The sequence below is a fragment of the Sinocyclocheilus grahami genome, unplaced genomic scaffold (genome assembly GCF_001515645.1).
Source record: "Sinocyclocheilus grahami isolate Dianchi unplaced genomic scaffold, SAMN03320097.WGS_v1.1 scaffold53.1, whole genome shotgun sequence".
NCBI lineage: Eukaryota > Metazoa > Chordata > Actinopteri > Cypriniformes > Cyprinidae > Sinocyclocheilus > Sinocyclocheilus grahami.
In genome coordinates, this window is record NW_015505232.1 from 1,658,573 (window position 1) to 1,686,522 (window position 27,950).

The 27,950-nt window shown below is 39.5% G+C and overlaps 1 protein-coding gene across 1 annotated transcript in view; it reads left to right on the forward strand.

Moving 5' to 3' along the window:
• The window catches only part of kirrel3a (kirre like nephrin family adhesion molecule 3a), a 149,204-nt gene that overhangs the window by 86,069 nt on the left and 35,185 nt on the right, over window positions 1–27,950 (forward strand). The window contains exons 3-6 of the mRNA XM_016269589.1: window positions 7,555–7,704; window positions 16,124–16,281; window positions 19,597–19,747; window positions 27,236–27,341. Of these exons, the coding sequence (XP_016125075.1) occupies window positions 7,555–7,704; window positions 16,124–16,281; window positions 19,597–19,747; window positions 27,236–27,341 (565 nt within the window). The remainder of the gene's footprint in view (window positions 1–7,554; window positions 7,705–16,123; window positions 16,282–19,596; window positions 19,748–27,235; window positions 27,342–27,950) is intronic.

The following is a 27,950-nucleotide window of genomic DNA, read 5'->3' on the forward strand; positions in this document are numbered from 1 at the left end:
TCAGGTTTTTCTAAAACGCCATCTTATGTTTTATCACCTGCAGTTTCACACCGATGAAATGACGCATCCTGCGATCAATATGACATAGTTATCTATATCTTTTCAGGGCTTGTGTCCTCAAAGCTTGAGAAGTTACAGATTTTGTGTCAGCGAGGCTGAAGCTAACATAACGCTTGATTAGGATGCCCGTCCGTGTATCTCTCCCCCTTCAGCTTTCACATTCGCTCGCTCCCAGCTTTGATCTGCCTCCTTTCAGCCAAGTTTCAAGCGTGCTTCCATCCATTGGAGTGTCAGTGAGATGCCCACAGTGTGATAAATTCATGCCCCAGCTCTCTATCGCAGCTGCTATTGATCCAACATGAAGCTGAATCCATTTCGTAGGATTCATTACCTTTAATAGGGTCATTTCACATTGTTTCTTCTAATTGACAGCCATTGTCTGAAGCCGTCCAGTCAAGCATATTGGGGAATTCATCAGAGCTTTATTGAGGCGCCTGTATGCCTCAATAATCCCTAATGAAAACAGCTCTTAAACAAAAAGCAAAAGAAGATCCAGTGGCAGGAAACCTGAAGGCTGTAATGACACTATCGATTCCTAATACGGGGCTTATTACCAGATAGCAGAGGACAGCCAAACACTCTTTAATATAAAGGATCACCAGGGTTTCAGAGACATGCCATGATAACTGTTTACAAGAACATGTTCAGATTTAAACATGCTCCAGGCTGCGATCTGTTTTTTGATATGAGCATATTAACTAAAAATGAGACATCTGTCTTGAGTAGAGCATCATGTAGCAATTTTGTTGTTCCAATTTTTTTTCAAGCTACAAAGGCTGTGTTCATCATTTATTGAAGATACCATATTTTACACTTTTATAATGATCGAGTTTCCTTGAAGGCCACATTTTTTATTCTTTTTATTTCAGCAATTTTATATACATTTACTTTTCATAATTGCCATTTATACTTTTTTTGGGGACAGTACAATTATTTTGTTTTGTTTTTGAATGGCAGTCATTCTTATGTAGGCTGCATTTGTTTGATCAAAAATATTGTGAAATTTTATTACAATTAAAAAAAAATTGTTTTTGCCAACCCAGGCTCATTGGAAATACGTGCCTCTAAATACATTTCTGCAACACTGTTATTACGTACCTTACTGGACGTTTTGAGGCAGTTTCAAAGTGAAATGTCCAGTGAGTGGTGCTAAAACACGTGTTCAATACGGGACACGTATTTTATTTTTTTACGTTTTGCTGTGTTTTTATTAACGTTGCTTCAGGTGTGTATTGCGGTGGTTCATAATTCAAATATCCGGGGAGTGTCACTAAAAGTTAATGCTCTATCGTGTTGGAAATATCTCCTACACTAAACCCAACAATAAACCCACCCGATAGTATTAACAAATGCAAATGGTGTAAAAACGGATATGTTGATGCAACCGTGCCATTTGAACTTCCTTATATGCAGGTTTGAACTGCTTTGTGGAACGTCTAGGTTACTTGTGTAACCCTCGTTCCCTGAAGGAGGGAACGGAGACGTTACGTCAGTGACTGACGAATTGGGATCTCGCCCGAGAGCCCAATCACCTTCGAGTGTTAACTAAACAAGCCAATGACAGTTGGCGTGTGTGCTTCGCCACGCGCACCCCGCCCCGCAGCGCGGGTATAAAAGGAGAGCGCGTGCAAACGCACATCAGTTTTTCGCTGAGGAGCCGAGACTACGTGCCCCGGCCGTACAGCGGTGGTACAGCAACTGTGGCAACGGAACGTAATGTCTCCGTTCCCTCCTTCAGGGAACGAGGGTTACACAAGTAACCTAGACGTTCCCATTCAGTCAGTCACGTTCAACGTTACGTCAGTGACTGACGAATTGGGATCCGTATGGAAAACGCCACTATTGCTGGCGAGTTGCGACATGCGACGGGAGCGTAGACCGCCCTGGGTGTTGATGTACGCAACAGTCGCAGTGCTGTCCTTACGGACCAGTACGTGCTTGTCGTGTAGCAGCGATTTGAAGCGGCGCAGAGCCAGCCATACTGCTTGCAACTCGAGGCAGTTGATATGCCACTGTAGTCGGGGCCCCGACCAGAGCCCCGCAGCTGCATTCCCACTGCACATGGCACCCCAGCCCCTGGCGGAGGCATCTGTTGACACAACAACATGCCTGGAAACTTGCCCAAGGGATACTCCTGTCCGAAGAAAGGCAAGATCTGTCCATGGGCTGAGGGTCTGACGGCAGAACGGGGTAACAGAAACCCGGTAAGTGCCGTGTCGCCATGCCCATCTCGGGACCCGGTCGTGAAGCCAACGCTGAAGCGGTCTCATATGAAGCAACCCGAGCGGCGTAACAGCGGCTGCGGATGCCATATGCCCCAGGAGCCTCTGAAAATGTCTCAGTGGAACCGCCGTCTTGCAATGGAAGGACCCCAGGCAGTTCAGCATCGACTGCGCACACTCTACTGAGAGACGTGCTGAGAGGTTGACCGAGTCCAGCTCCATGCCGAGAAAAGAGATCCTCTGCACCGGAGAGAGTTTGCTCTTTTCCCAGTTGACCCGAAGCCCCAATCGGCTGAGGTGACTGAGCACCATATCCCTGTGTTCGCACAACTGCGCTCGGGACTGGGCCAGTATGAGCCAGTCGTCGAGGTAGTTGAGAACGCGAATGCCCGCTTCCCTCAATGGAACGAGGGCTGCCTCCACGACCTTGGTGAAGACACGAGGCGACAGGGATAGCCCGAAGGGGAGGACCTTGTACTGATATGCTCGCCCTTCGAACGCAAAGCGGAGAAACGGTCTGTGTCGAGGGAGAATCGAGACATGAAAGTACGCGTCCTTGAGGTCGACCGCTGCAAACCAATCGAAAGGACGGACGCATTGAAAGATGCGTTTCTGCGTCAACATCCTGAACGGGAGCTTGTGAAGGGCCCGGTTCAGTACGCGCAGGTCCAGGATCGGTCGTAACGTCAGTCACTGACGTAACGTTGAACGTGACTGACTGAATGGGAACCGTAGTTTCACAGGATTTGTACCCGAGCTCTTCACCTCTCAAGTTAAACTTCGTACTGCGTGAGCTACCGAACAAACCTACTAAACATTAAAACCCATACATATGAAGCTGGATATGTGACACTAATGTTTAAAAGTATCAGTTTTCAAATGTCGCAGCATGTTAAAATTGTTTTGAATACAAGTAATTGTGCGAAAATTAGGCTTTATTAATTAAAAATGTGAACCTACAAATCATACTTTGTGTGAAACGGAATAAAAGTTGTCAGAGTTTTACTGCCTCTAGTGTTTATTTCAACTGGAAACTGCAGCGATTCGTATGTATAGGTATGATTTTTTTCAATTTTGTAGAAATGTATTTAGAGGCACGTACTGTATTTACAATGAGCCTATGTTGCTGTTTTGTTTTTTTTTTGCTGATTTGCTGCTCAAAAAACATTTCTTATTATTATCAATGTTGAAAAGTTGTGCTCCTTAATATTTTTGTGGAAACTATAATAGATTTTTTCAGAATTCTTTAAATTAATAGAAAGTTCAAATAAACAGAATTTATTTGGAATAGACATTTTTAATCTTTTTTTAGTCTATTTAAATCATCCTTTGATTAATAAAATAGTTAATTTCTTAAAAAAAAACTTGCTGACCCCAGACTTTGGATTGGTATGTATCTACAACCCTGCTCTCTAGACATCAGCTATTTAAAAAAATATGTATGTAATAATAATAATAATAATAGGGCTGGACAAGTTAACGCATTAATTAAAACAGAAAATAATTTTATCGAGCATTAACACAAGTTTTATTGTTATTATTATTAGGGATGCATCGGGCCCGATACTGAGCTCCTGTACTCATACTCGTACTCGTTAAAATGCACCGATACCAAACGCCGATACCACACAGCATGTGATAAGTGCCATATTCAGACAAAGAAACACCAACAACAGAACAACAGACAGCAGAGTGGAGTTAAGGATGTCTACTACGAAGTATATGTATGCAACAAATATAACATTAAACATTCAGTATTAATGCCTGTATAGCTGGTGTGCGTGAGCTGATAAACAAAGCACGCTGAGTGGATTGAGCGCGTGGCGGTGCAGATGCGCGAGCTTGTTGAGTGAATATTTCTCACAGACATCCCTGGAAAGTTTGTAGTTCGGGCAGATAAGTAAAAAACAAGTAAGTAAAACAATGCACAAGTTACTTAATGGTAGGGAGGGAGAGAGAGAGAGAGAGCGAGCGCGCGTGCACTTCTGTTGTGTGATCTTTGATGTTCACTCACTTAGCACACGCATCATTTGGATTAAAATTAATTGGAAAAATAAGATTCACTATAAACATAATTTATTTTCAACCTTAGGCATACACGACTTTCAGGCGAAAGTGAATCTAGCCTGTGTGAAATGCGCTAGGTTGTACTACTGTCCTCTCGTTCTGCATCAGTACAAATTCTTGCACTCGTTGCGTGTGTTTTGCTTGCTTGAGCGTTTCTGCATTATATGAGAGGCTTTGGAATATAAATCGCAGCACGTTTCAGATGAAAAAACGCGACTTCTATTTCTGAAAATATCACAGTTCGGAGATTTATAACGAGTGGTTCCCTGCATTATTACAGCAAAGCGCGTGATTACAGTACTGAGCCGCTGCAATGGAGCAGCTCTAATGCTATTAAATTAAAGATGATGTACCACAGAGCAAAAAAATGAACAATGAAAGTAACAAAAACTTGTAAAATACATTTTAATGGGCATAATTAAGTGTGAAAATAACCGAAGGATATACAGTCAAACCAAAAATTATTCAGAGACCAGATATAATTTTTGATATTTTTTTTACTAGTGGGTGCAGGACACTATAGTTCATTTATGTAAGTGAGGATAGCAAAATAAAGTAAATTGTGACAAATCATACCAAAATATTCTTCATACAGTGGACTACCAGTAAAATTTATACAAATTTGGGACCAAAAATGATTCAGGCAGAGTCTGGCAAAAAACATTGAAGTTGAGGCTTGCATGAAGCTGGGTGACAGCATGCCCAGGAGACTACAGGCTGTCATTAAGGCTAAGTGCTGCCCGACTAAGTATTGATAGTTGTGTAAATACTGTCATACTAACAGCTGTCTAATTTTTGGTTGATTGTAATCTATTACATACCTTTCTATCAAAGTTATCTAACATTATCAAGCTGAATTTGTTCTGACACAGTTTAACTCTGAGTTCTTGTCATATTTTATTACCATTTTCTAAACTATAGTGAATAAACTGTGATAATGTTAGAAATGTTGAAGGTGTCAGAATACATTTTGGCTTGACTGTATCTATTTGATAAATGAAGTTAACCAACTAACATTATACATACTCTTTTGGTTTCTGTACCCAATATTTAAAAAAATTTACAAATGCAATAAAAATATTGGTATCGGTACTTGGTATCGGCAAGTACCAAAGATAAAAGTATCGGTATCGGGCGAGTACTGGAAAAAGTGGTATCGGTGCATCCCTAATTATTATTATTATTATTATTATTTTGAAAGTCTGTTGCTCACTGGCTCCGAATACACATACAGACAAACCATGGGTCACAGGAGGAGTGGGATGTTGATCAGTACTGGCTTGGGATGGGCGTCATCACGCGTCTCAACCAATGAGAGCATTTGGGGTGGGCCTAAGACTACAGCAGCGCTCACATACGCTCCCGATAAAATTATTTAGGCTAAGCATGAACATTTAAAAACCACTGTTCACTGTTCATTTTTAACAGAAAAGAATGCTACATGCTCGTAATCATGACTTCATAAGTGGGAAATAAGAAGTTTCCGATAGCACGTGAAGAGAGCATAGAAGCGCTCTCGCACAGCACAGTGGAGTGCCGTTTTGTTATCTTTGTGGTTTATTATTTTGAGTCATTTGGAATGCGGTAACACATGGCCCTCTCACAATATATTGCTTTACAGATCTATCACTCTTGATGCTCAGAAATGTTAACGCAATCATGCTGCACGTATAAGAAGTGCTGCGCTCACACTACATGCGTACTGCGCCTGAGCCCAACTGAAACACGCTTTGGCCCACCTCTTCCAACTGAGCCAGGGCCGGCTAAATGAACCGCGCCAGAGCGTGGCACGGAGCGATCACACTAGTCAAACGAACCGGGCTTTGGAGGTCAAACGCACTCGGGCACAGTTAAGAGTGCCTAGTGTGAGTACACCCTTATTCTCCAGCTTCCTGAACACGAGTCTCTACCTGCCCGCACCCCCATCAAGTGTTGTCCCGCGCCGCACTCTGCTACGTTGGGCCCGCGATAGTGCAGGTCTCTACTCGGAAGGTGCCTGTTATAATGTTATGATCGAGACTCTGGACTCTGAGCATAACTTGTTTTTCTATAACAAACTATAAAATATTTTCTATAAAAACGTTATATTTAATTTTATATTTAATTTGATTGCATTAATGTTTAAGTTGAGATTTACATATTAGCAGTTAAAATATTTCTTGTGAAAGGAATACTTCTGTAAAACTTCTGCACTTTATATGTTTAAAGTGTTTGCAAACCAAATGTTATTGCACTTTTGTAAATATAGCAGTACTTTTAAATGAAAAAGTGGGCAATACACTTGTTTTGAATTCAATTTAGAATTTTTTGCATAATACGATTAATCACAGAAAAATCATGTGATTAATCGCGATTACAAATCTTAATCGTTGCCCAGCTCTAAATAATAATAATAATAATAATAATAATACTATTTCATTATCCATAGTACTCTGGAAAGACTTATGGATCCTTTAACAAAGTAATTTTATGCTTACTATGTCATGTATGTATTAATCTTATATGTAGGTAGTGCTGACAGTATTTGTTTCTTATCTCTGTTTTGTTCGGTTCTGGTTTATTTTTTTATTTTGTGTGTGTGTGTGTGTGTGTGTGTGTGTGTGTGTGTGTGTGTGTGTGTGTGTGTGTGTGTGTTCTTTTGAAAATCTAATAAAAAGAAAAAAAAAAGTAATTTTATGCTGAATCAATAAGCAGATATGCTCTTACTTTCAATCAACTGCCTTCTTTAAATTAATGCTTAACTATTAATCAGTCTTTTCAAATAAAGCATATTTATGATATGGTATTGTGTGGCAGTTTGATCTGAGAACATTTTATGTCAGAAGTCAAGATTCATGTTTATGTTATGAGGTTTAAATCGAGTAATACCATAGAGTGATTTTTTATTGTTTTTCCTTTCATGACTACAGTAAATGTGACTGGAGATCATTCAAGGCCAACTCCGAATAGGACTTGTTTGGCCTTTTTGTATGTTTCTATTATTTTACCAGCTTCCATAGAATTTAACAATACTACAGCACAAAGAGTAAAATGCAACAAAACTCGCAAAAAACAAACATACAGATTAAACTGGATCTTTTAGATAACAAATATGCCCGGGGTAACTTAAGGGGTCGAGGGCAGACATTTTAGTGCTTGGAAAGCATTAAAAATGTTTTTTTTAATATTAATATTCTGTTTGTTTCATTTCAACCTTGTGTTTCAGGTTATCCACGCTATGATGTGATTGGGGACCACAGCAAAGGAGAATATCACCTACTGATCCAGAGGACCGAACTGACCGATGACGGCAGCTTTGAGTGTCAAGCCATCCAGGCTGCTACCAGATCTCGACCCGCTCGGCTCACTGTTCTGGGTCAGTGTCACCTACCAGAACCTTCCATGAATAGATGGATAGATCTGTGTTTCACTGTTTCGAGTTCTGTGGTTCACTTTTTGCTTCTCTTTTTTTAATTGAAGCCTTTGTAGCATGAGTGCAGATAGATGGATTGATGGATGAACTGACGGACATTCAGACAAATCGATACATACTTTAACTAGAATAGCACTCGAGCAGTAAAGGAGTAAAAGAAAGCGAGGCCTGGAGAACAAGAAAGCATGAAAAAGCACCGCCTCTGCAATACTGTGAATGTAGACAAGAACAAAGTCAATCTCTGAGTCAGATAAATGTGTGATATTCTGAAATCAGGGCTAATCAGCTTTAATAAGACACATTAGATATGTTTGCAATCGATAGAGGCCCTGACACAAATGCATTGCGTCAGCTTAGCTCCCAGGCAGCCCGACTCTGCCTGATTATCATTATTGATTTCTTTCTTTCCTTTGTTAAAACTATGATATATTCCAGAGGAATAAGTTCATTACGCTGGCCTTGGAGTAACAGCATTTTAAACCAGTAATCTGAGTCTAGACGCTTAAAGCCGAGCGAAGATGCCTGTGATTCTAGGTCCATTAAAATGATTAATTATAGATGAGAGGCCGTTCATTTGTTTTTATTTTTTGCTGGTCCGGTGGCAGCAGAGACAAATCATCGTGCTCCCCAGGGCAGAGCCATTAGCCTGACATGTAATCCCACACAAACTGGCTTACTTCTGAAAAGTTGTATACAAAACCGCAAGCGGCTCCTGAGTGAGGTAATGAACCTCATGTAGGGACTCCGTCACCGTCAATCCCCTGTCACTTCCCTCCCGGGGGGAGGGGGGACAACAGCGCGTGATCACAATCAGATGCGGCGTTTGGTTGGTTTGCTCGCTTTCTCTATCTCTCTCCTGACAGCCGGGATCCAGAGTGGTCATTGTAACCTGATCGGATGCCTGGCCTGTGAAGTCTCAAACCTGTCTTTGTCACTTTCATGGAGGCTTTTTCCAACTTTGACTTTAAAGCCTGGTGTTTGGGCTGGGGTTCCGTTCACCGCTGCGATGCATTAATATGCCTAGGTCTCAAATCGCGCTACGCCGGTGTGTATCAACCACTAAATGGTGTCTCCGGTCCCCCGCGGTGCCCTCACGCAAATTCAGAGCGAGTTCGCGCTTTCTTTTATTCTCTTTCAAGTGGCACAGCTTCGCAATAAGGCTCTCAAACAATCAGTCTCAGTTTCGAATGTGCGCTTCTGCAATTACACAAGTGCGAACTTGGCAGTGGGAGGGCGGCTGACCTGCCGGAGTGACATTTGAACTTTGAACATCCGTAGGAGAGTTGTGGGGTAACCCAGTTTGCTTTGTAGTGGCCAGGCTGCTGAATAACACATGAGATGGGGTTGGTACACATTGCTGAAGAAGGACCCCTGAGGCTAATTAGATCCAAGGAATTCCCCTAAAGCCAAGGCGAGGAGCTGGAGATAGAGCGAGAGCCACGGCGCAGCAACTCAGTGAACCGTGGGGAGAAACCCGAGCCACTTCCAAAGGTCACCATTGTTTAAAAAGAGCTACTGCAGAGTTTCTGTAAGCTCTCAGCATTTGTTCTGCTCATTGTCTTCGGAGTTAAAGAGCTTGTGCAATTTGGCTGCTTTCAGACTTAAAGGGATCAGCCACCTATCTCTCAAATGGACCATTGACACTCCTAATTGAGATTGTAGATAGAGTGTCAATGGTCCATTTGAGAGATAGGTAGCGGTAATGCACTTATACGTCTGCGATCCGCCGTAAAGCAAGAAGAAGAAGACGCGTCATGCGCTGGCTGTCGAGGATGCGCTCCGAACAGTTCAGACATTGCAGTGCATCAGAGGTAAAAAGCGATATAAATACTGTTCAGTTTCTTGCACAGACCGATCGTTTCATGTCTTTACACATCAATATATCATCAAGAGCCGCAGGGTTTAATTTGGTTTTGTTTGTGTATGTTTTTTTGACTCTCAAAGCCGTGATTCCCATTCACTTCCATTATATGACTGACAGACTGCAACGGTTTGAGTTAAAAATAGATGTTTGTGTTCTACTGAAGAAACAAAGTCACCTACATCTTGGCTGCCCTGGGGGTAAGCAGATAAACATCAAATTTTCATTTTTGGGTGAACTATCCCTTTAATTAGAGGCCTTCTTTCCTTCTTGATGTGAATGAAAACAAGGCTGTGTGGAATAAAAGTACAGTTTGTTCAATGTGTCAAACTGTCTTAAAGTCAACATACAAGCAAAATTGACCCATTCACATTTCCTAGTCTTATTATAAACAGTCTGTTAGTTATTTCAAAGAGAAAAGTTTGAAAATGACTTGCTCTCTCTCTCTGAACTGACTTGTCGCTCTTGCGTTTCAACACCTTCCTCACTATACAATCAATTCACATGGATAATCATCATGTGACAAGACACTTTTCAAAAACACCAACCCAAACCACCTCTTTCAACAATAGTGCAGATGTGCTAAAAGCCACAATACTCTCATTTTGAATCTAATTGTGCAGTCATGTCACATTAATTAGGTCTACATGTGAACTTCTCAGACTAAAAGTAGGAAAAGCTAGTGGATTAAAGCTTTGTACAAGATGATATCCTTTGCCTTAAGAGCGTGTTGAACAAGCCATGTTAACCCGTCCCAGAGGGAGACAAACATCAGTCCTAATGAGAGGAGATGGCAATTACTTGTAGTCTTTCAAAGAAAAGAGGCTGTTAAGTTCCTCCTCTTCGTGGATAAGACACCAGTCAGGGATCATCACCCGATTCTCAGAAAACTAGAATGGAAAGGCGCAGAAAAGATATCCTGTTGTCTTTTCCTCGTTTTTTATGGGTTTCTCACCCTTTCGCAGCAAGCTAACTCACCCAGCCCTGTCCAAATATGTTCCCCGTCTCCTCATGTTAATGTCTGCACCAGCTTTGGCCTCAAAAAGGCACATCGCAGCCAGACTGGGAACAGAGAAAGCAAACAATGCTGTGATGAAATTGAAAATGTAGAGTTCACAGATACAGGTCTCAACCCGAATAACAGCCAAATGCTATTGTTCCCAGGTTTTTTTTTTTTTACCTCCCCACTACATAGTTATCTTGGTTTTAAATGCAAGAATTATCACCTCAGTCTGCAAGTGCAGTTAGTGTTATGAATTTTTAAAAATGGATTGAAGTTTGCAACAGCTGGTCGTCATTTCAAACGTTACACTTTGTTGAATAGGCAGCAGGCATGCAGCAACATCTGCATCTTGGAGAAATGTGAATTCACAGACAGGTACATCATGCTACTGTGTCACAGCAGAATACAAATTCTCACTAATGTGATATAGGTGCAAAACTTCAGCTGAGATACTGTATATGCAGTGTCTAAAATTAACTTGCATGATGCCAAGTGTGAATTACAATATACTTTGGTAAGTAAATTAAATTGCCCATTTTACGCTTACATATTTGGCAGATGCTTTTATACAAAGTGACTTATATTCATTTAGAGTTCACATTTTATAATTTCTAGCTTTACCTGAATAAAGCCCATTACCTTGGTGTTACTAGTGCCATGTTCTACTTTTTGAGCTACATAATGGTTAAAAAAATTAAAGGCAACTACATATTTTAATTTATTCAGCAGTTAGCTCTGTTCTGTGTATTTGAATGGCTGAGCGGTGTTTCACAATGAGATGTTTCACTATTTTTATTACTCATTTTCTGTGTTGGGATTTTTTTCAGTGACTCTTTCTTCTTCTTCTTCAAATTACATCATTACACTAGTAGGTGGTGACAGGTGACTCTATTATGAGTGAGTCATTTGAATCATTCACTCAAATGATTCTTTCAAAAACACTAATAGGCCTACATTATAAAACAAAACAAATGATTGTCTTTGTGAATGAGTCACTGAATCATACACTCATCCAATTTGTTCATAAACACAAAATACTTCAAGTCTTTTCTGATTCATTGATTCAGCGAATTGCTCATGAATGGTGATGAATAAGTTATTGATTAATTGTCTTTATGAGTGCTATTGATTTAAAATCTTACTTATTTTAATATAATTAAAATGTAATCAATTCCTGTGATCAAAGCCAAATTTTCAGCATCATTACTCCAGTTTTCAGTGTCACATGAGCCTTCAGAAATTATTCTAATGCTGATTTGCTGCTCAAGAAACATTTCTTATTATTATTATCAGTACTGCTTAATATTTTTGTCGAAACCATGCGGTGCACTTTGTTTTAGTGCACTTTACATCTGGATAGTACACACAATATTAAACATGTTTACTATGTCTCTGAAATTACATATTCAATAATTAATGTTTTAAAAGTTGTCTATTCATAGATGTTGTCTATGTAAACAACTGCACAATACAAATACAAATGCAATTAAGATCACATTGATATATCATAGAGAGTAACAGGAAAGGAAAAACTGCACCGTGACAGGCTCCTCCTGTACTGTAAAACTCCCACGAGGCATATGGAGCGAGAGACAGAGTTCTGATTAGAGCGGAGCGCTGCTGTTCACAGGCCTGTTCAGGCCAAAGGGCTCTCAGGTGTGGGCCACTTGTCCATGCGTGTCATCTCTGTACATGCTGTACTGTTTTTTTGGGGCGTCCTCCCAAGATTACTCCTGTTTCTGAGCATCAGACGTCTCAGTGACATGCCTTCCCTCCCAGAGAAGCTTTTAAGAGAACTCGAGCAGAAGGAGTGGGATAAATCGTGCGCTCTCAATTCAGCTCTTGTGTCAATAATGGCACCCTGTAGTTAAAGCTCATCAAGCTGACATCTATTTATTTATTCATACTCTCTATTCATGTCATAACCAAAAAGCAAACATGCTGAACCTAAAGCGTAATTTAACTTTTAATATTCATCGCCTCCTCAATAGATTTAACTCAATACTTGACAGCCTGTCTTTATATAATAATTAAGACACATTAATGTGAAATGACAATACTAGTGTTAACTGAAATTAAGAAAATCTTAATGATAGTCAATTATCTGATGCATTGGCCAGAGCTTTCGGTATTAAAAGAAACAGATGAGCAACCACGGAGACTTAGAGAGCTTTTTTTTTAATGTTTGTGAATAAACGAAACAGTGTATCTTAAAAGTCTCACTTGAGGCTGTTTCCCTCAAACAGAGCGAACTGTTTGCAATTGAAAAACAGGACCAAGGTCGGTCGGATGCTCTCGCATTGATAAGCTGACGGGAGAATGTAAGACAATGATTTCTATTACAAAACAAACAGATAGTTCAGTGGCGCTCACAAGGCCATTTGGGCACTGTGCTGTTTAGTCAACATTACTGCACAAAAGTGACAAAAACGTGCAGAAAAAATGTTGTTGAATGTGTAATTCAAGGTTGGTTAGTGCTTTATGTAATGCAGTTTCCATTAATTGTGTTAAAAATAGTCCTGGATTTAACATTTCCTGCCCTTGTGTTAACATTTCAACTTTTAAAAATGTTATTTCACCTTGTTTATTCGATTTTAATTGGTTTCTCTACAGTTCATTTGAAACTAGGTGCCCCCTTTGTTAACAAACTGGCCTTCAGCAGGAACTTTCAAAAGGTGAAATGGTACGCCATCATTATCTGTTCAATATGAGTGCCGTTTCAAACAACAGAATATTTCACTTCAAATGCTTTTATTCAAAAAAAATGTTTGTGTCCTGGTAACAAGATCACATCTGCTCCTGTTTAAAGGGCTTTTATGGTGAACCTCCGTGAGTATTTTTAGTTAATACACCTGAAAAAATAAAAACAAAAAAGGAGGGATAATTGCTAAAGGCTGTGTGCTGCTGTGTGGTACAACAACTGAACTTAGGATGAAAGTGATTAATCCACCGTGCTACCAATTCCTGCGAGAGAAAGACGGAGAGAGGGAATGAGAAAAGGGAGAGAGAGAGACATCTCCAGATGTAAGACCAAATCCAGGTACATTATAAAATAGGTCACATTTCCCAGAATGCCCCTTCTCTCTTGTTTCCAAAATGAAATTGCTCCATTTTTCTCCTTCCACATACTGAATGACTCGAGGTGTCTCAAGGGCCCGGTGTATCAAGAGGGCAGAGACAGAAGTAATTCCGTCCTGGCTGTTCGTTAGGCTCCGTGTGAGAGTTTCTCCCCACTCTGAACAGCAATTACGGTGGGATGATTAATCCATCGTGTTGACCGGCTCAACACAAAGAAGATGATTGGCTGCATTAAGGCACCGGCTTGGAAGCGCCACACCAGGGCATATTTGCAAACATGGCGGTCACGAGAAGGTTTAACATGGTTACGCCAGACTCTGGCGCTCACAAAGAGAGCATGAACCATCTGGGATCCGTGCCACATGGAGAGTCACGGGATGCCATCCAAAGCTGCTTGGAAATGGCAGTGTGTGAATTCACACCATAATATATTGGCATTTAGCTTTCTGGAATTCTGGGACTTGAATGTTGGACTGCAGTGCCAGCTCTCTCTCTCTCTCTCTCATTCAACTCCATCAATAACTGAAACTTGAGCAGACAGACTGATTGACTTAAATGTTGTGCTTATTTGCATACACTTAGCCTCTGGTTTATCAGTCCCGGAAAACAATCCCAGCATGCAATTGTAAGCTATGTTTGTATCACTTGGAAAAAAAAACGAATGAGTTTGCTCTAAACAGGCAAAGCACTTAGGCGTTAAAACAAGCCGTTAAGAATGGCTTTGATGTCCAGATGGGGAAAGGAATATGATACTGACTTTAATTGCTCCTGGAAATGAGAGTGGATTCTGAGTGGAAGTACATTGAATTATCTGACGCTAATTAAAATGCAACAGTGAAATTTCATTCCAGTTTTCTATTGCTGTTTTATTGGTAGAACAAGAACCACTTTTAATGTTAGTAATTTGCCTATCTATCTATCTATCTATCTATCTATCTATCTATCTATCTATCTATCTATCTATCTATCTATCTGTCTGTCTGTCTGTCTGTCTGTCTGTCTGTCTGTCTCACCTTGTTCATCTGCATTTATTGGACTAAATCTTGTAAAAAATTGTAATATTGTTAAATATTATTACACTTAAATCTAGTAAAAATTGCAATATTGTTAATTATTATTACACTTAAATAATTATTGCAATTAAAAAACTTTTCTACTTGAATATATTTGAAAATATGATTTATTTCTGTGATGGAAAACTTTTGTAACATTATACTTTTAAATTATACTTTACATTTTACATTTACTTTTGATCACTTTCGGCCAAATTTTTTGCATCTTTGCTGAATAAAAGATTTATATTCTTTCCAAAAAAAAATCTTACTGACCCCAAACTTTTCAACAGAAATGTGTATCTATTATATAGAATATAATTTTTGTTAACATAATTTTGATACCTATTTATATATCAGGGCTGCCTGTGTGGTTGCACACAGTTAAACAGATTTACTTTTCCATCACGACAAACCGAATCAGTTTTCTACTTTTAATTTTTCCTCATTCCTTCTTTATCTCTCTCTTTCTCTAATCTCTCCCACTCTCTCTATTTTTCTCTCTCTCCAAACCGTGCTGACAACTAGATGTGGCTGTGGCCTTTATACACGGAGGCAGAAGGGAAAAACTATTCATTCGTTCTGAGAACCGTATGATTTTTTCAAGCCGAAGGGAGACTTGATTGGTTCCGGGGAAGAAACACCAGCTAACAAATCACACAGGATTCCGTACTCTGAGATCGTTGCATAGCGCGAGGGACAAGTCTCCACGGTCTGATGTGCTACACAGAAAGATCTAAAGAGAAGATGTCCGGCGTCCTCCTTTGGAGACTTTAATTTCATGAAGAAACATGGTCAAAACCTCCCCTTTGCACCCTAAACTTCGCTGTTACCAAGGCGTCTTGAAGTCCCCAGTTGCTCAAACTTGTGAGTGCCGTCTGATTGGCCAGAAATCTCGGCGAGAGTATAAGCTGGCAGAAGTCTAATCAGTAAGATATGATTAATGGGGTCTCAGCTTCCCTCTTAATGAAGTCAGCATCTCTGGGACGTCCCCCAACAACAACCATCCCCCAGTCGGCCCGTTCTGGCACCTTCAAATAGCCCCTCCTCTTCTCACGTCTTACTGCCCTCTCTCTTTTTCCAGTGCTCTCTCTGGAGCACTCAGGGTGTAGCAGCTGCTTGTTGCCTTTGATTTAGACTTGCCCCAGATATGCTCCCTAATGAGCTGAGTGCCCAATCAATAATTTACCTGAGTCTGAGTGAGAAGCAGGCTGATCAGTGCTGTTTAAAAAGAGAACTGCAATCAGTGCTATTCAGAAACCTGTTTTTTGACTCATCCTTCTATTTCCCCCCCCCCCCCTCTCTCCTTCACTATGTGCCATTGTTTGTGAAACAAGAGGATAAACTTCTCTCTGATTTTATTTCCAGTTCCTCCTGATGACCCCGTAATAATCGGAGCGCCTGTGGTGAGCTTGCGTGCAGGGGACTCGCTAAACCTCACCTGCCACGCCAACAACGCCAAACCGGCTGCCTCCATCATCTGGATCCGTAACGGAGAGGTGCTAAACGGTGCTGCTTACACCAAGGTACGACAGATCCCTGCTGCTGGGGGTTATTGTAACAACAGAACACAATACTGAAACATGATGGAACCAGGGAGTGTGTCTCAGAATAATTTTTAGGCATCAGAAATGTGTTCAAATGTTCAATCAAATGCATCTGTGATGCCCGAAAAAGTGTTTTGTTTCAAATTGAACGTTCATATCCAGCTATTATGCCCCAAAAATGCTGTTTTGAACATTTTAGATTGTTTAAATGCATATCTGATGCCCTAAAATGCTTGGTTTCAAATTGAATAATCAAAAGTTCAATATGGAACAGTTGAACACTGTAATGCCCCCAAAAAATCTTTCAACGTTTTGATTCAGTTCAGATGTGTGTGTGACGTCCAAAAAGATGCCTGAAACGTGAATATGATGCGCAAAAAGCTTTCCTCAAATGTTTCGACTCGGTTCAAAATGTGATGCCCAAAAAAGCGGTTTTAAAAGTTTGATGCGATTCAAACAGGCACTGATGCCCAAAACACGGTTTCATTTCAAATTAAATGATCAAGAGATCAAAAGATTTGTGAGTTTCCCAAAAACTGTCTTGAGTGTTTCATTTCAAATTGAATCATCTATCAAGCCCAAAATGTAGTTTTGAATGATTTAGATTCAGCTTGTGCATCTGATGCTCAAAAATATTTCTGAAATTGTTTCTGATTCATTTCGAACATGCATATAATGACCAAAAATGCTTTACCGAATATTCATTTCAAAGTGAATGATCGAGTCTGTGATGCCCAAAAATGTTGTATAAAATGTTTTAGATTTAGTTTGAACATTCAAACGCTCCTATCATAAAATAACACTGTTCAGTCTTGACTTGAATTTAATTCAGGACCATGACTTGAATGTGCCTATGACCAAGAATACATATCTAAGTGTTTAAACATACTTACGTTCCCCAAGAATGCTGTCTAAAAATATTTCAATTCAGTTTGAACATTCAAGCACTTCTACGACACTCAAAAATGCTGTCTAGGTGAATAACTGTATAGGTTTTGAGACAGCCTGTATGTTTGACAGTATTTTTTTGCCTACAGTTGATATTTTCAATATTACCCCTCTTTCACATGTCAAAAAAAAAAAAGCACTGCACTCCGCCTGACTGCGCGTCCTCGAAACGCTCGGCTCTGTCAAATTAATGACAAGTGAGGACTAATTTTTAATTTAATCCTTGGGGCAAAGTGAATCTGTAATGCAGTGCTTTAAATATGTCATAATGGAAAGACATTCCAGCACTCCATTATGAATGTGTTCCTCAGCAATTTGCTCAGTTTGTCAGCTTAAGGGAGAAAATTGAGAGAGCAGGAAATGTGTTTAAAGGGCCGCTCGTACTGATTGGAGAGCGTAATCTGCTCATTTTGAGTAAGCTGAACCCCTCAGCACCCACCGGAGAGAGTCCCTTCATTAATTAACCAGACCTAATTTAGACACAAGCAAGCTAGACAGGTTACCTCATTTTTCCCCCAACAGAAGTACTGCTTTCAAATCTGTTCTACACTTGGGAGACTCTAAGTCCTTCTGAAATCAAGTGCCTCCATGAGACGGATAAAAACAAAGCTATTCACGTCTCAAAAGTCATGCCAGTGTAAACTGGATATTGGATGTTGTTTTAATGAAAACAGGAGTCTTATAAACCACTGATTCTTGAGTGCTGGGACAGAACAGCCTGCAGAACTGAGCGGAGGAATGTACAGAGGAATTACTTTGGATTAATCTGTTAAACATGTTCAGAGGTGCTGGTTCAACCTTCTGCTTCTTCCATTTTTACAGTAAATGTGTGCTTTTCCTTGCCGCAACTCAGTGTGTCAACACGATTAAGGATGAATTGAGAGGATGGTTTCCCACTGATTTTCAGCTTCATCTATTGAATGGTCAGCACAGTCAGACAGAAAATCAACAGCGCTGACAAAATATCCATAATGCATTTAATCACACACTCATTCGATGTGGGTGCATTAGCTGTTTTGTTATTTTAGTGTCACTATACATCAAATAAGTGGAAATCATCTAAAATTCCCTTTTATTTACTTACAGTCCTCGTGTTCAAACGTTTTAAAAAAAAAATTTGTAAAAAGACTCTTATTTGATCAAAAATCCAGTAAAATCAGTAATATTGTGAAATTTTACTACAATTTAAAATAACTGTTTTATGTTTTAGTATATTTTAAAATGTAATTTCTACCTTTGGTGACAACTGCATTTTCAGTAGCCATTAATCCCGTTTTCAGTGTCACATGATCCTTAAGAAATCATTTAAATATGCTGATGTGGTGTTCAAGGAGCATTTATTATTACTATCACAATTAATAATGTTCATATTTATGTATTTATTTATATTTTAATCTATATTTTGATCTACATGAACATTGATTGACAGGTGGTTGATGTCATTTTATAAAACTGATCAAATGAACAGCAGTTGAAATGTAAAGAAAGTGTAAAAAACACTGAAACTTTCAACTCTAATCTGTTTCAAAGTGGAAATGTTGTTGTTTTCCCAACGAATGGCAGGTACAAGTGTGAGAATGCTCTGTCTCATCTCTCACAAATCAGTGAAAAATTCTAATGTCTGTATTTTGGATCAAGTTTAACTTGATTTTGTGCCTAAATCTTTGATTTATAACTGAACACAGTGAATGTCTAATGACTGGAGAGCCTCGTCTCATCATAACACAATTACCTTTTAGAAAAATGTCAGATGATAAAAGCACAAGAGATTAGAATTTTTCATTTTTCTCCAGGAATCGAGCTCCACTCTGAACACTCTTTATTGCGTTATTTGATTAATTCTGCGAGAGAATCTGTTATAGCTGCGAGGCTGACGGGTGTTTTAGATGAAGTCAATATCCTTCAAATATCTGTACCAATTTTTTAATAATCTTTCCTCAATAAACACGGTTCCTCTACAATAGCTTGAATACCAGAGCGCAAAAGTGCAGGTAATATCGCCGTGAATAAGCTGCTTTGTGACTGACATATGAAGTGTGTAACTTCCAATGAAAGATTCCTCAATACAGAGCTAGTCTGATAACAAAGCAAACATTTCATGTTCATTTGGTACTCGAGACTCAAGGGTTGTTGGGTAGATGGTTTTTCTGAAACTTCAAACACAGAGGAGCTGATTGCGTGTCCGCAATCTGTTTTTGACCTACACTCAAGAGGAAGCCCAAGGATAGATCATCTTGAATTGTTTAGCTTGTTTTTTATACTTCTTTCCTGTGAATATCATTGACCATCTGCAAAATGCTGCCCCATGACACTTTTAACGCTCCCGATTTTTGTGTTTTCACACAGACACTGTTGCGCGATGGCAGAAGAGAAAGCACGGTCAGCACGCTCCACATCTCTGCCTCGAATATCGAGAGCGGCCAACAGATCACCTGCCGTGCTTCTAACAAAGCGGCGCCCAACGGCAAGGAGGCCACGGTCACCATCGACATCCAACGTGAGTGAATCTTCCACCGACTGCGCTTCTGTTCAAACACAATTAGCGGCAGACATGCTCAAGCTCACGTTCCTCTTCCAAATCCTGCGACCTGCATTCTGTTCTGAGCGTTTCTTGTGTTTTCTTGTCTGTGTGGATAAATTATTCACATGTGAAAATCCGCTATGTGCTGTCCTATTTTCTTTATCCAAACAGCCGTTGTGTACGAATGCGATCTGATGTCTGAGCACATGTCGTACTCCGCTCCACAGACACACAAGACTTGACACAATTTTTGTTTTTCCTTGTTTTTTTGTCTTGGAGAAGCAATTGTGAAAGTGACAGTTTGTCTGTACGCAGCACACAGGGATGTTTCTAAGCTTTAAGATGGTTATTGTGGACATAAATGCTAATTGTTAGTTTTAAATGTGAGAAGAATTGAACACGACCAGATCCTTCTTCTGTATACAGGCGTTTCGTTTATTTTTATTTATAGCAGTCATAAGCTTCACTGTCAAAAGTGTGTCTGAAAGCACTAAAACGAAAGGCCTTAACTAATTCAGCGCGAAGATTAGCTTTTGCTGAAATATTTCTGACAATGTATGCATAGGGAACAAAGGCGTTCTCTCAAGTGTTGAAAGATATTAAGTCTGACTAATAAAGCAGAAAATATATCATATTGAAAGATCCACAAGTTCTGACAGCTCCTTTCTTCACGTCCGTAAAGTCTGTTTTATTTGCCCAGAAGGAATGCACCTCAGCACAATGGAGCTCAAATTCTGAATTGAAAGCGTAAAACAGAAAACTTTTGTGTTTTTTTGCTCCTCCAGACTCGGCACAAATCGTTTTGTCATGCAAAACAATAGAAGAGTTTTACTGTAAGCTTCTTTCCTCCCTGGATTGCACAGGCGCCCCTGATTGGTCAGTTTTGATGATGTTGCCACTGTGAGGGCCAGTGAAATCCTTTGTTTAATTAATCATGATTGGAGAACGTCAAACCAGCCAGGTTTTCGTTTATATCCATTCTCCTCCACTACAAGTCAAACGTTTGGAATAATTAATATTTCTTAATGTTTTGTCTCTTATGTTCACCAAGGCTCCAAAAATAGAATGGAAACAGTACAATTACAATTTAAAATATAAATTTTCTGTTTTAATATATTTTAAAATGTAATTTATACAGATGATTAGTCCAGTCTTCAGTGTCACGTGGTCCTTCAGAAATCATTTTAATATGCTGATTTGCTGCTCAAGAAACATTCCTTATTATTAACAATGCTGAAAACTGTTTTTTGTTGCTTGTTATTTTTGTGGAAACCATGATACACCACCATATAAAAGTTTTGGGTAAGTATGAAAAATAATAATTTTATTAAGCAAGGATGCTTTAAATTGATCAGAAGTGGCTTTTACAATATTACAAAATATTTTGGTTTCAAATGAATTCTGTTCTATTAAACTTTATTCATCAAAGCAAAATCTTTCAGCAAAAAGTCTTGTCAACATTAATAGAAATTATTACCAATTAAACACTAAATCAGCATATTAGAATGATTTCTGATCATGTGACATGTTCATGTGACACTGAAGACTGGCATAATAGGTGCGTTCGACTTGAAGCACGGCTACAGACTGCAGTCAACAAGAGTAGCCGCTTGCAGTCGGGGGCGGAGTTGAAAACAGACACGTCAAGCCGGACACTTTCTGCTCCCGTTAGTGACATTCACGTGATGTTTGCATACTCTGTCACAGATTAAGTGAATTAAATGCAATATTTCTCAAATATACAGATGTTTTAGAAACGTTTTCATGAGCAACAGAAACACTTTTTTTAGCACCATCTTTTCAAGAATAAAGTTCAACATAATCATATACTATTTAAGTACTAATAAAGTGGGGGTATATATGCTTTTATCAGTGTTTTATGATAAACGTGACTCAATACACTACAGTAAAAAAGCTTTTACCGTTCTAAAAACACAGATTTGTGGCTATTATTGGAATTGAAAAGGTTAGAATAAACCCGAAACACACGTGATAGTTGTCATGCGGTGAATCTGGCCAATCGTGAAATGGCTGTGTCGTCAGCCGGCTGCTCTCGAAACGCTCTCGCGGTGCTTTGATGCCACACGTGACATTGACGTGGCGTCGGCACCGTCTCAAGTCGGACAAAATTACTAACCGGCATGCACTGCTTCAAGTCAGATTGCGATCGATCTGCGCAGTACTGCATGAACGCACCTAATGGCTGCTGAAAATTAAGCTTTGCCATCACAGGAATAAATTACATTTTAAAATATATTCAAATTAAAGACAGTTATTGTAGTTTGTGTGTTGTTAATATTGCTCACATATTAGCACATATTAGCATCTGAAGGAGATGTAAACAGGCAGACCGAAGGCATGGCAATGGGGCGCAGCGTCTCGTTCCCTCTCGGGGAACCATGGTTACATGCGTAACCCAAGAAGTTTTTACTGTATTGAAATAAATTTAGCCTTAAGCATAAGAAACATCTTTTAAAAACATTATAAAATCTTAATTATTCCACACTTTTGATTGGTAGTGCATGTGTAAGTCAGTGAAATTGCCACAAATAAGCTAACTGCTACTGTCAAGATTCATTTAGCTCACGATTCATGAAGGCTCACTTTAACTTCCCTTTAGCCATCTTTATCAGAATAATTTACGCCGTGTCTAACCTGAGCCCATGCGCTCTGGCTTTTGAGATGTGGCAGGTCTAACGCGAGGAAGCAGTTCAGTGGAGACCCTGCTGTAGGCCACACACTGAAAGAGCATGTGCTGGGTAAATAAGTGATGACAGAGCAGAGAGGTGCTAGAACCTTTGGGCCACAGCGGCCCATGGGGAGCTTCAACCGGCACCAGGAGCGTTTCCTGACGCTTCATGTCATCAATATTTATAAAAGACAGCTGTTAAGTGAGGTGCCATGAAGAAAATGTGTTTTGTGGCAGAGTTTGAAGAGCTGGCAAAAGTTGTTTTCCACTGTTTACAGAGATTATTTACTGAAAACGCTTTCATTATATCTTGCATGCTGTTTTTTCAATTTATCCATCTCTGTAGGTAATTGCCCAACAACAACAGATATAAATTGCGCTGGCCTGATCTAATACAGTGACGTGAAAGAGTTGCAAGAGTTCATCAGTGGAATGGGAGAATGTTTAGATTTTATTTCGTCTGAAGTTTTTGCATTCCGCCTAAAGTGTACCGCTAATAAACAGTGCTGATCTGTGGGTACATGAGTCACCAGTGACCTAAATAAGCGTGTTGCTTTTCACATTTCTGCTATACTCTGGCCCTTCTCTTCATACCAAACAGAAAACATTTGCTCCTAATCATATATAAGCTCTTGGCTGTGAAAGCACTGCCCTATTTATCAGGGTTCCTGCAGAAACGACTTCATCTATACTGACCCTGCTGTGAATCACAACCATTGCTCTATGACCACTTGGGTCGTCCTTCTGAACAACAATGATCTGGATAATAGTGAGCTACAAAACCCTTTTGTATTTTGTAACTGTCTATTTGTGTGTGTGTGTGTGTGTGTGTGTGTGTATATATATATATATATACACAGTGGATATATATACAGTAAAAATAAATTGAAAATTGAGACAAAATTTAACACGTTAATGGTAGTAATATGATGGACAGTGCACATAATATAGTAATTTTGTGGAATTTCTATTAATTCACTGAGAACTAAAAGTTATTTCAGGCACCAGATATGATATCAGGTATTAGGTGGACTAAATGTGCCATATGGAATTCTTCATGAAATCAGCTGTACCAGCATCAAACCAGAATAAACCAACCAGGTCCACTTTGTAAATTCAGAGTGGTTTTAGCTTATCTGTTCAGCAGGGAAACCATTTCTTTCTCTGTGCACTTCTTTAATCAGTTTGACCCTGAGCAGATGGTCTTCCAATGGTCTTCCAGAGTTAAGGGCTCGTATCATTCCTCACTGATATGGGTGCTACTTTTTAATTAGTCTGACACCCTTCGAGACTTCTATTTTAGATTCCATTGATTATTTCCATGGAAGCGGACGTTTAAAAAAAATGACTTGACGATGGTGAGTAATGGAAACTTTAAGAAGTATCTTGGTGGTTCCTCTTCTCACAACACCATTCGATAAGGATCTCTGGACTCAACCAATCTTCGTAGGCTGGATGCACAAATTAATCTGCAACGTGTTGACATTCACATCTCCAAAACTCTCCTTCTTCCATTCACATGTTCTCACTCTTTAAAGGTCATCAATGCCTCTGAACCACATTCAGTAATTAAAACTTCCCCATTAAACAACACGTTTCATATTTCATTAAAGCGTTCTCAAAGCTAGCAGCCCACATCAATCCGTATCCACACTTCACTTTATCCCCTTTCGGTTTTCCTCCCTCTTACGACTCAAAAGAGATTTGGCTTTATCGTAAAAGGTGGCTAATATTCTTCACAGCAAGTGCCGCCGATAATGTCGTCTGACCCTTTGCTCGAACGTGGCGTGAATTTCTTTCACGCCGTTAGCTCGTGGACCTCAGCACACTGGTTCGTTTAAGAATTAGCACCCAGGAGAGCGGCTCTCCGCTTCTCAAGGTAATTGCCTTGTAAATAAGAGTGGGTTTGAAACAATGCTGTTTGTTAGGAATAATTAATGACCACATGTGCATATGGAGCCGCGTCTGGAGGCCTCTCGTGAGCTCCTGTCGGGTGAACGCACTCACTCCACACAAAGGAAACTGACAAGAGGTGCTTTATCAAGCTCAAGGAAACACTCACTCGCATCCCCCCTCGAGTCCGCCATCCAAAATAGATCCAGGCCTCTACGTTTAGAGGACGTGGAGGTTTTGGATGCATATTTGCATGTGACTCTTTTTCAGATTTGCAGAAACCTAGAAACCTCCCTAAATATCCCAGTGATTTCTCAGTCCAGCGCAAACTTCATTTAAAATGAATGACCACAAATCAATGTTGATTCTGTACTAGCTGAGGACCAGGTATGTTTTCGAAGAAACTCATGTGGACTAACTGCACTGAGCCTCGTGACGTAATTTCATTTTCAAATATCGCAGCTTGTTAGATTTGCTCTAAATGCCACTTAAAATGAGTGTCAGCAAGAAGATTGCATAGGATCAGAACTAACATTTATTTATATGTATTGAACTTTTTAATCACTATACAGTGTCATTTTTTAATTGACAGGCTCACTTCATGTAAATTGCATGTTTATGCCAAAATTCTTAATTTATATTGTAAAGACTGGATTATACAAGATTATTGTATTATACAATTGCTGGCTTTGTAAAAGCATTCAGATTAAAACTCTGCAAAAAAAAACTGACGATCACACACTACCAGACTTCCAAGTCATTCTGAACACAACAAATTCACGCAAAGACATAGCTAGGAGATATCTGACAAATGGAAGCAATGTGTTTTCTAAAACCAGCTCAAATATCAAACATGTTTGCAAACGTGTTTCCTGATGGAATCATGATTTTCAGTTAAATCTGTTCATTCAGACTGCTAAAAATCTGCAAACTGGCTCTGACTTTCCGCAACTAGCGTCAACTTGTCCGAACCTGTACATTTGGCCAGAAATCTGTATAAAACTTGTGTAGTGCATTCCAGCCTTAAGTAATAGCACTGTCTACATGTTATTTTTTAGGATTAATTACGTATTTTTAGCTTGATAATGTATTTAACATTCATTTTAAAAGACTGGAATAAGAGCACCAATGCACACATTCAAAACTTGTTTATCAGTAAAATTCATTTAAAAATGGATATCAAAATGTCCAAAAACACCTTTTTATTTATTAACATTTATTTATTTATTTTCAGAATCCACCCTTGGAAAATACAATTTAACATTTTGGCTGGTTCAAGGTAATTCATGTTAACGCAGAGAACACAATTCATTGTTTTAATCAACTGACAGCCCTTAAAAGTAGTAATAATCTGCATTCTCCTGAGTAACTTACATGGTGCACTGAACAGAAACGTCTGAGGTGTAATAAGTAGAACGTGGAAGAAGTTTGGGCAAGTAGTCCATTTCTCATTTGCTAACCACTCGCGCTGTATCGCTGTTATTGTTTCTCTAATACGTTTAAATGTGCTGCTTCTTCCTTTCAGTGTTTTGCAGAAAGGCTGCAGGTTAGTTTTAAATGACTAGTCCCGCGCCATAAGGCATTATGAATGAAACATCTGTTCCAGGTACAAATACGTTGGGCGAGTGACGGTAGCAGATTGCTAATGAGAAATCAGACCCAGCGCTGTGTATGGGCTTTCCAGAGGCCTCTAATCACATTCAGACCTGTGGGAGGTGACAGATCTGTCCACTGCGCTTTGACAGGACTGGGGCAGATTGTGGAAGCTTTTCCCATATTAAAGTTTCAGGATTTTGGGGGGGGGGGGCAGCAGGGAGAACCACTGCTGTCTGGAATCGCTGTGAATTGTCGGTATGTCGCTGATGTTTCTACCGCTGGCCTAGTTAATGTCCAACATGCCCTGTGTGTGTCCAAACAAACACACGGCACAATCATGCTTTCACAGACAGTTCCTTCAGCCTCGAGAGTGTCAGCGCCTGTCTGTCCGCTGTCACTTCCTGTCTATCTGCTGTCAGTCCTGTCTGTCTCTTCGGGTTTGGGTGTGTGTAATTTGGAAGGAGTGAACGGAAGCCAACTCTAGCGAAGTGGGATAGCCTTGATCCAACCTATAAATTTCAAGCATATTTCAAACTTTCTTTTGTTTGTGAATTGTCGGTATGTCGCTGATGTTTCTACCGCTGGCCTAGTTAATGTCCAACATGCCCTGTGTGTGTCCAAACAAACACACGGCACAATCATGCTTTCACAGACAGTTCCTTCAGCCTCAAGAGTGTCAGCGCCTGTCTGTCCGCTGTCACTTCCTGTCTATCTGCTGTCAGTCCTGTCTGTCTCTTCGGGTTTGGGTGTGTGTAATTTGGAAGGAGTGAACGGAAGCCAACTCTAGCGAAGTGGGATAGCCTTGATCCAACCTATAAATTTCAAGCATATTTCAAACTTTCTTTTGTTTTAATTGAAACTGCCAGTTTTTAACGAGAATTCCAGCACTGCATTAAACTCAACTAAATAAAATCTAATTGTCGTCTGAAATGGCTCGATAAAAAGTCTGATGGTAAATACCGCTTTTGCTTAATGTGAATTTGGCAGCTGTTTGTTTAATTTGTGTAATCAATCTATTTGTTAATTTCACCAAAAACTCTCTTTAATCATGCTCATTTTAAAAGTTGTTTAAATTCTAATTCAGCAATTAGAAGGCAAGTTACAGTGCCAATTAATCTTAATGCAAAGTAGTTCCCATTACCGAGAAAAAGAATAATCAAGCCGTTCCCACTTTTTAGGGTATTTTTAGTTTGCTCTTTAATCCGCAATTAATCTTTCTGACGAGTGTTTATTAATGAGTGTTTTGCGGGAAAGATGAAGTTGACCGGCCCTCTCTGCTCCTCCAGATTTCCCACTGGTGAACCTCTCTGTGGAACCGCAGCCTGTTCTGGAAGGCAATCTGGTCAAGTTCCACTGTGCCGCTAAAGCGAATCCCCCTGTCACTCATTACAGGTGAGAGCTGACACCCACACACGCACATAGACCAGAAACTGGTTTTCTTTCTCAGAATCTCATTCTTTCACTCTCCCTATGTTTTTTTCCTGATGCCTTCACAGAAAAACCACATGAATCTCACATGCGAACACGTGTTCATCACGTATGCATGCAAAGCAGCATGATAAATTAATGTGTTTTTGCTTAAACGCGTGATCATATGGAAATAGCAACTGAGGCGCGTTGTGACATATTGAGAGCTTGTGCTCTAAAACATGTATGCACATGTAGTAATTTAAAATTTATGTTTTTTCTGTATACTTTTACATTACTTTGTTTGAAAAAAAAATGGTGCTTATGAATTGCTTATGATTAGCTTATGAATAATAATTAAATTGTGATCCAGTATTTTTATTTGATTAAAATTCACTTTTTTACTTATTTTATCTATTTTTATTAAATGAATGCATATGTTTTGATACATATGCACTTGTATCAAACTTCTTAAGCAAAAAAATATTTTTAAGCTCCAAGTCAGCATATTAGAAAAATCATCCTGAAATCATTCTGAAAAATCATTTGGCACTGAAGACTGTAGGAATAAATACATTTTAAAATATATTAAAA